Consider the following 18,110-nt stretch of genomic DNA (forward strand, 5'->3'; position numbering starts at 1 on the left):
ACAAGCATTTCTTTTTATATCCTTTTTTTTAAATAATGTTCACCACATTCTGCCTTCTGTTTATCATCGAGTCCAGCTTCTTTCTCCATTCGGCCACAAGCATGAAAGGCTTCTTATGATTTTTGCTTTTGAATGGTAGGGCTTATGTTTCTGCCTGTGTCATGAATGGTGCCGCCATGGTTACGGCACATGAACAACAAGTGCTGATTCATCTGCCACACATGCTGGCGTCCCAGATGCAGACTCAAATCATTCCGATGAACGGGCTTTAATCGTGACTGCGTCAGCAAAATCATATCAAGCCTTTTAATGACAACATACTTTTTCCATCACCTCACCTCTTCTGCATGTACTGTACAACCAGTATATCTACACCCAGAAGCATACATAAACACAGGCATGTTTTCCTCTGTCAATGTCACAATGTCCCGGTCATATTGATAACACCCACTTGCAGCTTTTTTTTTTGTTTGTTTTGTTTTGTTTTGTTTAGTTTTTTTAAATGTGTATTTGGTGATTAATAGGTACTGTATACAAGTACTGCTTCTGTCTGTTTGATTTAGAGAGAGCTCTAAAACTGTTCTAATAATTATTTCAATAATTTATTTCAAGTCTCACAACAATAGGTTCCTAAATGTAGCTGCTTTTGTTTGGATGTTATTGTATTTTTAGGCTTTTATTTATACTACATTTAATTTTAGAATAAAAATACCCTTTTAAAATGTTTCTACATTTGCATTTACATTTATTTAGCATATAAATGTGTATTATATATATATATATTATTTTTTTTTATTATTTTTTTTTTTTTACAAATATTTTTTCCTAATTAATAAATGTATTTTTAATCAATTTAATACATCCTTGCTGAATAAAGTATGAAGTACTGTCATAAATAAATAAGTAAATAAATAAAAATCTTACTGACCCCAAACTTTGAACATTGGTTTCAATGTTCAAAAGAGTTGTGCTGTTTAATGTTTTGGTGAAAACAATAATACATCTTTTTTTTTTTTTTTTCATGATTCTTTAATTAATTGAAAGATCAAAAGAACAGCATTTATTTAAAATTATTTATTTTTCCAATTAATACATGTATTTTCGGTCAATTTAACATATCCTTCCTGAACAAAAGTATTAATTACTATCAAATAAATAAATAAATAAAAATCTCACTGACCCCCAAACTTTTGAATGGTGGTTTCTATATAAAATTACACTACCAGTCAAAAAGTTTTGGATGTTTAATATTTTTAAAAGAAGTCTCTTCTGCTCACCAAGCCTGCATTTATTTGACAGTAAAATGTTAAAATATATTTTGACTATTTAAGATAACTGTTTTCTATTTAAATATATTTTAAAATGTAATTTATTCCTGTGATTTCAAAGCTGAATTTTTTAGCATAATTACTCCAGTCACATGCTCCTTCAGAAATATGTTCTGTTTTGCTGCTCAAAACATTTATTATTTATTATTATGTTGGAAACAGTAGATTTATTGAAAATAGTAGAGTAGATTTTTTTCGGGTTTCTTTGATGAATAGAAAGGTCAAAAGAACAGCATTTGTCTGAAATAGAAATCTTTTGTAACATCATAAATGTCTTTTGATCGATTTAAAGCATCCTTGCTAAAAAAAAAAAAACAAAGTATTTTTTTTAAATGTGCTCAACTGTTTTAAATATAGATGATAATTTAATAATAATATATTTAAAATTGTATACATCCTTGCTGAATAAAAGTATTAATTACTACCAAAAGAACAGTGTTTTGTAAGTAAAATTATATTTATGTATACATATGCAAATTTTATGTAGCCTATTCATTTTATCACTAAGTGATGTTTCCTGGGAATCAACCCGTGACTACAGCAGCACCATATTTTTTCATAAGAGTCGAGCTGCAGAAACACGTGCTCTCTACAGTAAACAAAAAGACAACTGGCTCTTTTAACTGAAGGATGGAACTTTTGAGTGTAACGTTTTCACCCTCTTATACTATCTCCGCCTGTGTTCTGATGTGCAAGCAGACTGTCTGTCTCACTCACACGCACATTTGTGTATCAGCTTCACGGAAGCGTTGTCCGGCTCTGGCCCTGCCCGAGAGGCGGCTCTCTGAACATCGGAGCTGGCATGCAAATCCAGTGGCTCTGGTTGTCTGCGTCTGTTCTCTCTGTCTCTCTCTCTGTTTTTCTCCGTCTCCTGAGAAGCTTGGAAAGTTCGTTCTGTAGTGTTAGAGAGAGTTAAAGTATGTATTACTCCCCATTCCTGTGTGTTCTCCCCACCTCCTTCTCAAAGTCTCACTGGCTTTTTGCTCTTTCCACTCACAGAACACAAGGACGGACCAGAGTGGAGGAAAGCTGTGCCTAGCTACACGCAGTCCAGCAGCAGCATGGACTTCCGCAACTGGAACGCGCTGCCACGTGATGAGAGCCAGGAGCCTCTGCCCAAGAACTGGGAGATGGCCTATACAGAAACGGGAATGGTCTACTTTATAGAGTAAGTCCTGTTTGCCAAGTAGGACATGTACTTGGTCCTTTTAACCTATCAGGTTTTAGTGTTTAATATTCGGCCTATGTTTAGTTGACACAAATGTTGTTCCAGGGACTGGTTAGTTACATGTGCTTAAATGTTTGTTTTTTCTTTCTTTTTGTCAGCTATTTAATTTTACTTCTGCCTATAATAAATAAGCAGAAATAAGCAAAATCTGTTCTTTTGTGCCCCTTGAATGCAGTGCAAATTAAATATTGCTCTTCTTATCTGGGAAGCTAAATGGGGAGAAAATTATACACATGTAATTTAGAAATGGGCCACTGAATGAAAAATTATTTTTAATGTCAGTGCAATTTGCAGATTTGCTGTTTAATTTGCTTGATTGTGTCAATTTTGTGTACTAGGTAAAGTTTTTTTTTTTTTTTTATACTACATTTAATTTTAGAATAAACATACCGTTTTAAAATGTTGCTACATTTGCATTTACATTTATTTAGCGTATAAATGTGTAATTTATATATTATTGCATTTATGATTATTTAAAAAATTAATTTATAAAATTAATTTCATTAAAAAATATTTATTAGAATTTATGATATTTTTAATTTTAATTTAATTTTATTTTATTTTTGAGTGATAAGACATGCAACATATCCAAGAGTATATACTTAAATTTGAACTTACATAAATGCTGTTGTTTTAAACTTTCTGTTCATAAAAAATCCTGAAAAAAGTGACATGGTTTCCACAATAATATTAACCAGCACAATACAGGAAATGCTCAGAAATGTTTCCTAAGCATCAAATCAGCATGTTAGAATGATTTCTGAAGATCATGTGACACTGAAGACTGGAGTAATGGTGCTATAAATTTGGCCTTGCATCATAGGAATAAATTACATTTTAAAATATAATAAAATAGAAAACTGTTATTTTAAATTGCAATAATGTTTCACAATATTGCTGTATTTTTAATCAAATAAATACAGCCTTGGTGAGCATATGAGAACAAGTATGTTCTTAAATTGTATAGTTCTATAAGTATACAGATGTATAGGTTGAATACAGTCCGTTCCCACTACATCCGCCATTCCTGGCCTCGAGACAGTAAAGTGTCCATCGGATACACACGACTGAATCTTGACGGTAGCAGAATGTCATCCTGTTTTTGTTTTTTTTCCACGTACTGTTTCAGGTATGCTGTGTATTCGTGAATGCTACTATTTAACGTACTGCTTTTGGCATACTCTATAGAAGGGAAGTTTATGGATCATGCGGAAGTTGTGTTGTGTAACAAAGAACAATTTGTGGGTCCATCTTTTCAAATTTCTCCTATGATTTACTGTAACCAAGGCCAGATGTAGACAGCAGCTCTCCAGCTAAAGGCTCACTCGGTAAACAGGAACTCCGGAACTCTTGCAGACATATCAAGCACAAGAAACCGCTGGGAATTAAAACGGCTCTTCTCTCGCATGCTGACGCCGAGGCTAGCTTACGTTTTTGCCAGCGTCTTCCTTTCAGTGTCCATTACCTGTGCCTGTGGTCGCAGCTCTTAACCAAGCATCTCTGCTGTCCACACAGAGGAAGAGAGAGCCAGCAAATCAATACTTCATTCTCTGAACAATGCAAACAATCGGCTAAATGGAGCCTTCCCAGCAGGCCTCGCTTCCACACGCGTGTCTGTCTGCATGAGTCTCGGAGGACTAGCTGCACCTTGTCATGAATATTTCAGATTTTAAACACATTTGCTTTTGGAGTAGACTCCTCATGCCTACCCAACAGAGACAACTAAAGTGGTTTTTGAAAAGGTCTTGCTGATGTTTTAATATGATGAGTGGGTTTTTACTTTTTGGCCCAACAGTAATTTTGCCTCTTTATAACCCATATTACATAGTATTATCATTTCTTCAAATACATATATATATACACACACACACACATACACTACCAGTCAAAAGAACAGTAAGATTTTTAATGTTTAAGTCTCTTCTGCTCACCAAGCCTGCATTTATTTGATCCAATTACAGCAAAAACAGTAAAACTTTGAAATATTTTTACTATTTAAAATGACTGATTTCTATTTGAATATATTTTCAAATGTAGTTTATTTCTGTGGTTTAAAAACTGAATTTTTAACATCATTACTCCAGTCACATGATCCTCCAGAAATCATTCTAATATTCTGATCTGCTGCTCAAAAACATTTATTATTATTAGCTGACTATAATTTTTTTTTTTTTTTTTGGATGAATAGAAAGTATAGTGCTGAACAGCATTTGTCTGAAATAGAAATCTTTCTTTATCTTCACTTTTGATCAATTTAAAGCATCCTTGCTAAATAAAAGTATTAATTTCTATAATTTCTTTAAAAAAAAAAAAAAAAATTATACTTGCTCCAAGCTTTTGAATAGTAAAGTGTATAATGTTACAAAAGTGTTTTATTTCAGATAAATGCTGATCTCTGGATCTTTCTTTTTTATCAAAGAATTCTGTAAAAAATTTACTCAAAAATAGTGACATTAATAATATTAAAAAATGTTTCTTGAACAGCAAGTCAGCATATTAGAGTGATTTCTGAAGGATTGTGTGACACTGATGCTGAAAATTTAGCTTTGATCACAGGAATAAATTACATTTTAAAATATGTTCAAATAAAAAACTTATAAATTATAAAAATTATTTTTAGTGAAAAAAAAGTATAAATGTTTCACAATATTACAGCTTTTGCTGTAGGCACGCTTGGTGAGCAGAAGAGAATTCTTAAAAAAACATTAAATATCTTACTGTTCAACAACTTTTGACTGGTGGTGTACAAACACATAGTGGAGATCAAACTTAGAGAACAAGCTATAAATACTTGATTTTTCTGAAATATTGTTAATCTTTATTGCTCAAAATTTGAAGGAATATCAGGTGTAGGTTTACCATTGTTCTACTAACATGTTTGACAAAATAACCTTGTAATGTCAACAACAACAACAAAAAAAAAAAATTATTTTGTGTAAAACACAGTGATCAAAATTAGAGAACAGTAACTGCTGTAGCACGAAAGATGATTACAACTTATATTTTGGAGGGTTACAGCTGTCAGAAATTAGTAGGATGTTTAGAGGCTTTTGCTTTGAGTGACTTCAGCACATCTCCAGCTGCAGGACATCACTAGTTTCTCACACTGTGCTAGTGTGATCTTAGTCCAGTCTCTTATGTGTTTCGGTAACTGTAGTGCGTTTCTTATCCATAACTTTATCACCAACGATTTTCCAAAGATTTTCATTTGGGTTTAGATCAGGACTCTGGCCCAGCCATTTCATTATTTCAGTGTTCTTAGCAGTTAGTAAACCGCTTTACCAATTTGCTGTGTGACGGGGGCATTGTCTTGCATGAAAATTGCAGGCTGATTGGGAGATGCTTGCAAGGAAAGAACTGCATGTTGCTGAAGGAGGTTCTTCATCCCCCAAATCATGACACATCCTCCTACACCTCTCACTGACTACTTTACATACTTGAGCTTCAGTCTTTCCACAGTTTAACGACAAACAAAATGTTTCCCATCAGACCCAAATAAATTAAACTGGCTCTCATCACTAAAGTAAACTTTGAACCAGTTCTCCTTTCTCCACACAACATGCTCCTCAGCAAAGGTGAGCTTAGCCTTTAGATCCTTTCTGCTGATGAGAAGCTTGGTCACTGCAGAGTGCGCTTTAAGTCCAACTTCTCTTACCGAGACCCGTTCAGCGCTGAACTGGCAAGCAATTCCAGCTGCAGTGTTGAACCCATTCTGCATTATCCGGTCTTCTCATGCATTTGTCTTACGTGGTTCACCAGCCTTTTTGGGGGACTTGAATGAATTAGCGTCATTGTAAACCTGCGAAATTCAAGAAATCACAGATTTGGAACTACCAACTTCTCTTGCAGTGGCTGAAGGGGTCTTCCCTTGGCCTTCATCTAGACAACCACTGTCACATTAGAGCAGCCCGCCATCTTGCAATCTCAGTGAAAATTGGAGAAATGCTGCCAGTTTAGTAGAGTTTGTCCGATAGTTACTGAAATTAACACCAGGTGCCAGATTAACACCAATAACTAGGTATTTGTAAGTGTTCTCTAATTTTGATCAAAGTTCGTTTTCAAATATCTCAGTTAAGATTTTTATACTGTGCTTCAGAATCGATAAATTTATGAAATATGCTTTAAAACTGCTCGTCTGCTCCTCTTAGAATAACTTCAGGGCAACTTTAAAGGGCAACTTATTCTGTACGTCTATGAATGTGATTCACATTTATAATCTATGACAGTTTGAGAAATATTTTAAACAGGTTTTGATACAAAATCACAATCTTTCCATGTACCTCCAAGTGTACACATGGTTGAAAATCACAGCTTTGAAAATATGAAAAACATCTTGCCATCTGGCGTTAGCAATCGTTGAGTAGCTTTATTGATTGTTTGTGTCATTTTTACACTGTAGCAGTCAGCTATAGTCATTTTTCTGTTGTTTTATGAGTGTTAAGCCATGCTCAGAAAGGCTTTCAGGTGTTTGTTTACTAATACTTGTTTCCCTTTCTGTGTAGTCATAATACCAAGACCACGACCTGGCTCGACCCACGACTGGCAAAGAAAGCCAAGCCTCCTGAAAAATGCGAGGATGGAGGTAAGACAGAGTTTGTTCATGAATCACACATAAGAGTAAACAGACCCTAGCTGAGCTGCGAGACATTAGCCTCTCTCTCTCTCTCTCCGGCCCGCCTGACTAATGGCTCACGGGAGACATGCTGAGAGCCCATCAGAGTGTCATCTCACACAAGCAATCCCAGCACCACTTTTTGCAATGGCCACGTACGTCCGTGTCAGGATGGTGGCTCCCCCACACCTCTCACATCACAGGGAAAGATAACAAGTCATTTTCCGTACAGCTTGCTAATACCTGCACCCCCTGCGTTTCCTCGCCGCTCAGCCTTCTGATCTCCTCTCTGGCCAAATATGCGTGTAAATCCAGCCAGACTTTTTGACCTACCTGGTATTTGGCTTCTCAGAAATTCAGCGTCGGAAAATCAGACCCCCTGGTGTCAAGCACACGGGTGATTTGCATCTGTTCTAGCTGTCTCTGATATGCCTGTCTGATTCTCCGCAGAGCTTCCATATGGCTGGGAGAAGATTGAGGACCCGCAGTACGGGACTTATTATGTGGAGTGAGTATGCTTGTGTCATTTATTGTCTAGTAAGAATGATGAATAGCACGTTTTTATCCACAACATCTTGGTTTGCAATAGATTTAAGCTTTCCGTTGCTCACTTGGTTTTGCCTTTATCTTTTTTTCTATTTAGTTTCTTTTTAAATCCATTTTTTCCAGAGTAAAACAACAATAAAAGCTTAAAGTGAGTGTAACCTTCTTCCTTAACCAAAGGAATCACTCATTAAAAAAGTAATGAAAGTAATGCAACTTATATGAGTTGTTTGATTTATGTAGATGACATCAGAATGCCAAGTCACTACAGCATCATGTGCAATATGAAGTAAAATTTGAATACTTGCAACCTTGAGTGCAAAAAACACCAAAATTATTATTATTGTTTTTTTTTTTTTACTTGGATATAAACAAGTTAAAAAAATAAAATGATTTTTTAAAAAAACTAAACACAAGGTTTTGCCAGATATGAATACATTCATCTAATTTCACTCACATTGCTAATAAAATAATTATTTAAAAAAAAAAAAAATTGCAAGATATTTAAAGTATCAGATTTTTGATCATCCAATTAAAAAAAAAATATATGGTTAAAATTCTTTATTGTAAATTATTGAGATTATATTATATTATATTATATTATATTATATTAATTATATTATATTATATTATATTATATTATATTATATTATATTATATTATATTATATTATATTATATTATATTATATTATATTATATTATATTATGAAGCACCAAACAGGAAATAATATAATATAATATATTATAACTACATATTCACAATTTACATTTATATATTCAGATTGATTTCTATATATTCATGATTTACATTTATATATTAAGATTTTTATCTTTATATTCTGTTTTACATTTATATATTCTGATTTATAAATAAATAAATTTATATTTATATATTCAAATTTTATAGAATTATTTACGGTTTGGCGCTCCATAATATATTATATTATATTATATTATATTATATTATATTATATTATATTATATTATATTATATTATATTATATTATATTATGTTATATTATATTTATTATATTATATTATATTATTGTAAGTTCTTAATTAATCTGTAATAATTTAAATATTACAGTATGTGAATAATATATATTATAAATTTTATATATAACAATCTACAATGAATTACAATCTGTAAATTAAATTAATTAATTAATTAAAATTATAAATTAAAAGTTACGGGAAAAAGTAGCAGATATTTGTTCACCTCATTTAAAAAAAAATTTAGTTTAATTACAAATATATCATATTATATTATATTATATATTATTGTTAGCTTTTCATTAAACAGTAACATAAATATTGCAGTATGTATATAATATATATTATACATTGTCTGTATAACAATCTATAATGACTGTTTTGCCATTTGCTAAGACATTCAGAAATGATTTAGTCTCTAAATTTACTTACATTGCTATTCTATTTATTAGCAATATATCATTTTAAAATGTGCACAAAATGTATCCATTCTGAGCACCTGATTACTTTAATACATAGTTTATTAATATTTTTCTGATATAGAAGGCTGATGTATGATATCAGTGTCACCTATCGATCTTCGTGTTGGCTGGATTTGCTAATTTTCTGCTCTCAAAGCATTGTGGGATATTGAAGTTGTTGACAGGACAGCCGTGGGCTTTCGGAAGCGGATACAGGATTTGATTTTAATGGCATTTATTTTGTGTAAGGTCAGTCCCCGCTGTGCCAGGATATTTATGCAAAGGAGGTCAACAAAACATTGTTTTATTTTTGATTTAAATATGGCTTGGCACAGTCCCTCATTATTCTCTGCCTGAATTATCAAAACCGGGAAGTTCAGCAGTCAGATGAGAGCACTCAGTCTCTCGCTCTCTGTGGATTGGGTGGATAAGTCTCAGCATGAGTCACACACAGCAAAAGCACAAACAGTACCTTTCTTCTACAAAATTCGCAGCACGCCGACTGGTTTTGTGAGGCATCAGTGGCTGTTAAAAGCCTTCCTCAGGTGCAGTCACGACCGGCAGGTACAGCAGTTAAAACGAAGTAACACAATGCAGAAGAGCTGTTTTTTCACTTCATGTGAACCTGTAGGGTGGGAGGGGCCGTATGTGTTAGGATAAAACTACACACCACAGCACTGAGCCTCAACCTCTACAGAGGAAACGCATGTGCTGTGAAGCTTGTGTCTCTGGAAAGGCTTGCCAAGGTAATATTGATTCATTTCGGCAGCTAACAAACAAGAAAACAAATGTGGTGGTTGTAGAGGAGAGCTTATGCGTGCAGCAATTACAGATGGGTTTGAAACACGGCTGTTCTGTGGTACTTTTAATCAAGGATGTTTTTGCAATGCTTTCTGATTATTTCAAAAGGTCATGAAACAAAATTATCAATGTTTAAGTCTTATTTTCCAGTAAAAACATCCTTATTAAAACAAGATCAATTCTAAAGTCAGCGTGAAACTAACCCTATAGACTTTCTTAATGTACTCTACTAGTTTTATTGCAAACTATTAATCTCGGAATGATTTTTTTTTTTTTTTCTTTTTTGCAAAAGAACAAAATATTTGTCTTCATAATTTCTCTTCATAATCTTTAATCAAAATGTAGGAACTTCCTCTAAAACAGCTTTTTTTTCATTTGATGGTGCACAAACTACTGGATAATGTTGCTTTTGCAAACTCAGTTTGTACTTTTTTTTTTTTTTAACCTGTTTTATTCAAATATGTCACATTGTGAAAGTAAGAACAGTTCACATTAACCTCAAAATTTGTTATATTTTGTGAGATGTATTTTAACATGAACAGAACATTGTTAATAAGGTAAGAAAAATGTGCTTTTAAGAAATATTCTCTGAAAACGTCTTATTTTAAAGGGTTAGTTCCCTCAAAAATGAAAATCCTGTCATTGATTACTCACCCTCATGTCGTTCCAAACCCATAAGACCTTCGTTCATCTTCAGAACACAAATTAAGATATTTTTGATTAAATCAGAGGGCTTTCTGACCCTCCACAGACAGCAAGATTCCTTCCACGTTCAAGGTCTAGAAAGGTACAAAATAGTCAAAATAGTCCATGTGACATCAGTGGTTCAACCATAATTTTATGAAGCTACCAGAATACTTTTTGTATGCAAAAAACACAAAAATAATGACATTATTCAACAATTCTTCTTCTCTGCATCACCCTAGCAACATATTGGTGAGTATCACAATACGTGTGCTAATTAATGACAGAGTTTTTATTTTTGGGTGAACTAACCCTTTAAACCTTGCTTTTCAGTAGGTTTATCTTATTTTTAGGGTGTTTAATCATTCTAAAATATTTTCAAATACTGATAAAATACTTCAGTTAAAGTCCTTGATCTAGTCTTTTCAAAGTTGTGTAGTTGAAAGGCTTGCGTGCTTCCCGAGTCAAACCAGTTCATGTCATTATTCCAAGTTTCTGTCTCTGTATGTTGTTTATTTTTCTGTTCGTTCACCAAATGTCTGTGGTAAAGGAAAAAGTGACTGCCTGGTTAGTAGACGACAAACAGGAAGAGACGCATGCGCACAGTGCCTTACCTTTTGGCTCCGATACGGTTTTGTCCTTTACAAAAGACTGTTTGCATAAACAGATAAGCATCGCTAATGTTCTCTACTCTGAGTGTTTGTGCAAGCGTGTGTGTCATTGTATCTGCCCTCTCCGGTCCTTCGTGCTGACTGTCTCACTCTTTCCTTTAGCCACATCAACCAGAAGACTCAGTTTGAGAATCCAGTGCAGGAAGCCAAGAAGAAACTCGGCCAGGACGCGTCTCCAACCAGTCAGCCAATAGCAGCGGCCACAGGAGCAGTACCGACGCCCTTAAGTAAATCTTTAAAATTTGTTTTGCTTTATTCCACATTTCCTACTACTTCAGTTTTTGTGTATTTAATTTTATCTCAGGATCCTTTCAGTAGGAAGTTCAAAAAGAGCTGTATTTATTTGAAATCTATTTTTTTTAACAATATAAAAAGCCTTTACTGTCTCTTTTGGTCAATTAATGCATCCTTGAGAGAACTTGAGAGTTCTAAAAAAACTGCTTAAACCAGCCTAAGGTGGTCTAAACTGCTTTAAACTAGTCACAGCTGGAGTTTAGTTGGTCGGCTATGTATTATTTTTTTCCTGACCAGCTAATACATATGTATAACTCCATTAAAACCATCAAAACAGTACAACCTTAGGCTGATTTTTCTCAGCAATGGTGATAGGAAGCAATTCAGTGAGAATGGGATCAGGAACAGCCACATGCAAACTATTTCCTATTGCATTGTCATGTAGTATTTCTGTCCTCACTGAAAGTGAAAGAACAACATATGTGACCCTGGACCACAAAACCAGTCATAAGTGCCAGTTTTTTTAAACTGAAATTCATACATCATCTGAAAGCTGAAAAAAATAAGCTTTCCATTGGTGTATGGTTTGTTAGGATAGGACAATATTTGACTGAGATATTTGAAAATCTGGAATCTGAGAGTGCAAAAAAATCTAAATGTTGAGAATATCACCTTAAAAGTTTTCGCAATCAAGTTCTTAGCAATGCATTACTAATCATAAATTAAAGGAGAAGTTCACTTTCAGAACAAACATTTACAGATAATTTCCAAGATGTCCGTGTCTTTCTTTCTTCAGTCGATAAGAAATTATGTTTCTTGAAGTAAAAAATTCAGGAATTATCTCCATGTAATGGACTTCAATGGTGCCCTCAAGTTTGAACTTCCAAAATGCAGGTTAAATGCAGCTTCAAATGGTTCTAAACGATCCCAGCCGAGGAAGAAGGGTCTTATCTAGCAAAACGATCGGTCAATTTCGAAACAAATTGACAATTTCTATACTTTAACCTCAAACACTTGTCTTGTCTAAGTCTGTGTGAAAAACTCCCATCTCGTTTTCTTCCCCAACTTCAAAATTGTCCTACATCGCATAAGTACCAACCCAGTGTTTACAAAGTGTACATGCAAGGAAGATAAAACGCCCTTTACCAAAAAAAAAGGTAGAACAGCGATGTAGGACGATTTTGACGTTGAAGAAGAAACTGAGACGGGAGTTTTTCGACACACCCTAGCTGTATTGACCAGGATTACACAGACTACCCATGCGCATTGCAGAGGCGAGACAAGACGAGCATTTGAGGTTAAAAAGTATATAAATTGTCAATTTGTTTTGAAAATTACAGATTGTTTTGCTAGATAAGACCCTTTTTCCTCGGCTGGGATCACTTAAAGAAACTGCATTTTGGAAGTTCAAACTTGGGGGCACCATTTAAGTCCACTATATGGAGAGAAATCCTGAAATGGTTTTCTCAAGAAACACATTTTCTTATCGACTGAAGAAAGGCAGACATGAACATCTTGGATGACAAGGGGGTGAGTACATTATCTGTACATTTTCGTTCTGGAAGTGAACTTCTCCTTTGAGTTTTGATATATTTACGATAGGAAATTTACAAAATATGTTCATGGAACTTGATCTTTACTTAATATCCTAATGAATTTTGGCATAAAGTCAAAATTTTGACCCATACAATGTAATGTTGGCTACTGCTACAAATATACCCGTGTTGCTCCAACTGGTTTTGTGCTCCAGGGTCACATATTAGCTAACCACAACATATTTTTGTTTATTATGAAGGTGGTAGAGCTTGATTTTGCACCAGTGTGATTTCAGCGATGCAGAACCAGCCATAAAAACCAAGCAACAGTCAGATCTTGTCAAGGTCGTGATTTGTTAGGACAAAAACTCAGATTAGCATGGAACAGACTGGCTACAACTGGTTAGGTCATGGTTTAAGTGAGAAGTGAGCTCATAAAGCTCAGGTGTTAGTTTAAGCAAAGGCAGATTATTTCCATCAGAAGGAGATAACCAACATCTGTGTTTAATATGATCTCAGATGATCCTGGAGGCTCAGAGCTCCTTTCGTCATACGCAGCAATTCTGTCAGCTAGCGTGTGTTTGTTTTTACCATCTGTGTGTGTATTTATGTGTGACCGTGTACTTGTTCAGTTACGCTCACCTGCGTCGGCTTTTATATATTTATGCATGCGTTCCACTTTGTTGCTGGTGTTTAACTATTGATTTAACATTACACATCCTTGTTCTGTCTTCTAATGTCTCTTTCGTTTACACTTTTTCAGCTTTTTTCTTGTTTGCAATAGGTGTTTGCTTACGTCTCGGGTTTCAAAGCACGAATTTACACCTGGTGTACTAATACACGTTCTGTGTCCCAATTTGCATACTGTCTGTCCTAAATAGGATGCAAGATCAGAGTACATTGAAACGTCCTGATCATTTACTTACCCCTGTGTCATGCAAGATGTTCAAGAAATTGAGGTTTTTGAGGAAAACATTCCAGGACTTTTCTCCATATAGTGGACTTCAGTGGGGATCAACAGGTTGAAGGTCCAAATTGCAGTTACATTGTAGCTTCAAAGGGCTCTACATGATCCCAGCCCAGGAATAAGGGTCTTATCTAGTGAAGCAATCGGTCATTTTCTTAAAAAAAATACGAATTTCTGTGATTCCCCTGTGGGACCTTACGCATTTCGTAATCACATTGGAAAGGTAATTCGTGGTTAGTTCCTCGTCTGTGTATTTTGGTTCAAAAAGGTATGGTAGGAAAAACTCTTATTTTCACCTTCAACTTCAAAATCATCCAACATCGTTATTTTACCTTTTTCAATAAAGGGCATTTGACATTTGGCATTTGTAAACACTGGGTCGGCACTTCTGCCTGCGTCATTCGCAGAGCTGGGTAGATTGCTTACAAATTGTAATCCATTACTGATTCCAAATTACATTGCAAAAATTGTAGTTAATAACGTAATCCATTACATTACACATTTTAGGTAATATAATCAGATTACTTTTAGATTACTTTTGATCTAACTTGTTTATCACATTGATTTAAACAGGATAATCTTATACCATATTGACATAAAAATACAAAGAGTAAGAAAATATATTCCATTTGTTATTACCAACATGAAGTGCGTTAAACCTTGTATTACATCAAGGCTTCCCAAACTGCTGTATTTGAAAGAACTATAGTGGTTTTATGAGCTTAATGAAAAGCTAATAATTAATTAAATCAGAAAAAATGTTAAATTAAAATAAATAATTTTAAAATCAATAAAAATAAAAAAACTTCCTGAAAAAAAATGAAATTTTTGTTTACCTACATGTCATGTGACCATAACCAACATCAGAGAACCAATGAACATAAATGTGATACTTAAATATTAAAATATTTATTTTAAAATCTCAGGGGTACTTCAAGTAAATATATTAAGTGACAAAAAAGTTGGTGTGAATTTATGCATTTTAATGTGTTTGAAAGACAAAAGCCTTCCAAAAACATGGTTAAATAACATACAGACTGATAATTAAAATATGTTCATCAGTAGTTGACACAATGTTCCTAAAAATGAAATGATTTTAGTAAATCTGTGTCGCCACCTGAATAATGACTGATCTTTATGTAAACGCTCACAAAACTGGAAGACTTTTTGAATGTATATAAACTGTAGGAAAATTTAAAAGATGAAAAAGAATTAGGGAGAATCAATAAATCATGAATAATTTATTGCTGTTGTGTAAATAAAAATATCTGATTACGTAATCCAGATTACATGTAATCAGTTACTACCCAGCTCTGGTCATGTGTGACCTTGTGTGACATGGAGCTAGTGCAAGACGAGCATTTGTGGTTAAAAAAGTGTATAATTTTAAATTTTTAAAATAGATAAGACCCTTATTCCTTGGCTGGGATCGTGTAGAGCCCTTTGAAGCTGAATTGAAACTGCAATTTGAATCTTCAGTCCACTATATGGAGAAAAATCCTGGAATGCTTTCCTCAAAAGCCTTAATTGCTTTTTGACTGAAGAAAGACATGAACATCTTGGATGACATGGGGGTGAGTAAGTTATCAGGAAATTTTAATATTGGAAGTCGAGCTCTATCATCCACTGCCTGGTCCGTTATCGTATTTCTATCCTGTTGAATGATTGCACTGTATGATAGATTTCGGCTGGCCAACACATGACTGAGTTCGGTGGTTCAAAGTTAAAACAGGCTTAGGCTGTTTGTTATTTGGACTCCCTGAGCGTCACTGTCTCCTGTGTGTTCCTGTGTCCTCTGGGCATTGATTTTGTCCTCCTATCCCCTCTGGAAGGCTGGCAGTGGACGTCTGTTCTGTCTCATTAGTGAAAGCGCACGCAGCCCCCCCACGCTATGCTCTGTTAGCTGGCCAAGACAATTTAATGAGTGGATGGTGATGCCTAGCTGAGAACAGGACAGGGACGGGTGCACAAAAATATAAACCAGTCATGCAGTGTTTTGAGGGGATAATCAGAAATTATAACCATAACTATACAATTCTACCAACAATTATAATGGTAATGACAAAATTCATGCATTTTACTTGTTTTGTTCATATACTCAAGCAATTCTAAAACAATTTAATCTCTTGCCGCTTGTGCATTTCAGTCATTTTCTACAGCACACACACTTGTATGTAGGCATACAGTACCTTTAATTACTCAACTCATAATCTGCTCGCCCTATGAGATAAACAGTGGCCCTTTATGCGTCAGAACCATAATAAGGTGAAGATAATGCCTTTTCCCAGAATTCCCTAACTAGCTGAATGTGAAAACGGAAGTACAAGGCAGAGAGGGATAAATCTAATATGCAAGAATGAGTTTGTGTGTACCTGTGTCCAACAACTAATTCACACACACTTGTAGCTCACAGTTCAAATGTGTGCCATGGTTATTACAATCAACATAATCCGTTTCATAGGGCCAGTCCAACTCATCAATGTGGCTGTTATGCAAATCCAATTCCCACCACACATGGTGAGATATCCATCCCTGCTCTCCTAATGAGATTGATGTGGCCTCATCTGATGCTGCTGGCACTCTCAAATGAGACAAGAAAAAAATAAAACCGCTGGGCTAGAAATGACTGTAATTAGTCTGCGATCCGCCACTTAGAGCTGATTCAGAGTCAGTCTTGAACACCATCTTAAAGGGACAGTTCAGCCAAAAAGTTGCCATCGATTTGGAACGACATGAAGGGGAGTAAATGATGACAGAACTGGGTGAGCAGTGTCTTTAAAGGAATAGTTCACCCAAAAATGAAAATTCTGTCATTAATTACTCACTCTCATGTCATTCCAAACCCGTAAGGCCTTCGTTCATCTTCAGAACACAAATTAAGATATTTTTGGTGAATCAATGGACTATTTTAACCATGTCCTTACTACCTTTCTGGGCCTTCAACGTGGTAGTTACGCTGTAAAAACAATAAAAAACTATTTGTTGAGTCAACTTAAAATAATTTATTACCCTGCTGCCTTAAAATGTTAAGTTCAGTTAACTTAAGTAAGTTTAGTCAACTTGAAATGTTAAGTTGTACTAAGTGACAACAAAGTTGACTAAAGTAAAAATTTGGTTTGTTAAACTTAAAAGCTGGGTTTGTTACCCAGCTGCCTTAAATTTTTTACTTGAATCAACTCAGATATCTAAGTTGTAATATTTCAAGTTGACTAAACTTTGTTGACTTAACTTAAATTATTTTAAGTTGGCTCAAATTGTTTTTTACAGTGCAGTGTCAGAAAGCGCTCAGATTTCATCAAAAATATCTTAATTTGTGTTCTGAAGATGAACGAAGGTCTTACAGGTTTGTAAACACATGAGGGTGAGTATTTAATAACAATTTTCATTTTTGGGAATGAACTATCCCTTTAAGAATACTAGAAGCAGAAGCTCAAGTCTGCTCAAATGCTTGAGGTAAAATGATGATATTCAGACAGTCAAACTATGTTTAAACAATAAAATACAATTAGATTATGCAGAGTTGAGAAAGACTGAAAATGTGGTCGTCCTTTTAGCTTTATTGTTATTGTCAAACAGGTGAAACTTAAGTTTTACTTGCGGTTTGTATTGTTTCATAACACTGTGATTATCTGATGTAAGTGCTCAGCGCTGTTACGCTTCACATAACTTGTTGAGCAGCATGAAACTGGCTCTTTTATTTAATGGATACTTTCTACACATTTTCCACAGGCCTCCAGGGGTTTTTGTAATATCCTGTAATTGTAGAATGAAATTTTGGAAATATGCAATATTCCCCTCAAGAACTAGAAATCATTATCATCATCTTTGGTTAAGTAGAGAATGATTTTTTTTTTTTTATTTTAACTTTCTGTTCGACTTTGTTATGCTTTTCCAACTGTTTTCAATATTAATAAAAAGAAGAAGAAGAAGAAATGTTTCTAGAGCAGCAAATCAGCATATAAGAGTGTTTGCTGAAGGATGATGTGACACTGAAATCAGAGTAATGATGCTGAAATGTTGGCTATTTATTAATGAGATTTTAAAATTAGGGC

At 34.4% G+C, this 18,110-nt stretch overlaps 1 protein-coding gene across 6 annotated transcripts in view; it reads left to right on the forward strand.

Moving 5' to 3' along the window:
• magi3a (membrane associated guanylate kinase, WW and PDZ domain containing 3a) overlaps nt 1-18,110 on the forward strand; it is a 182,407-nt gene that overhangs the window by 132,920 nt on the left and 31,377 nt on the right. For all 6 annotated transcript variants that reach the window (XM_051097242.1, XM_051097244.1, XM_051097239.1 and 3 more), the window contains 4 exons: nt 2,328-2,496; nt 7,059-7,138; nt 7,619-7,676; nt 11,425-11,549. In XM_051097242.1, the coding sequence (XP_050953199.1) occupies nt 2,328-2,496; nt 7,059-7,138; nt 7,619-7,676; nt 11,425-11,549 (432 nt within the window). The remainder of the gene's footprint in view (nt 1-2,327; nt 2,497-7,058; nt 7,139-7,618; nt 7,677-11,424; nt 11,550-18,110) is intronic.

This window comes from Labeo rohita, chromosome 23, assembly GCF_022985175.1.
Source record: "Labeo rohita strain BAU-BD-2019 chromosome 23, IGBB_LRoh.1.0, whole genome shotgun sequence".
NCBI classification, from domain to species: Eukaryota; Metazoa; Chordata; class Actinopteri; order Cypriniformes; family Cyprinidae; genus Labeo; species Labeo rohita.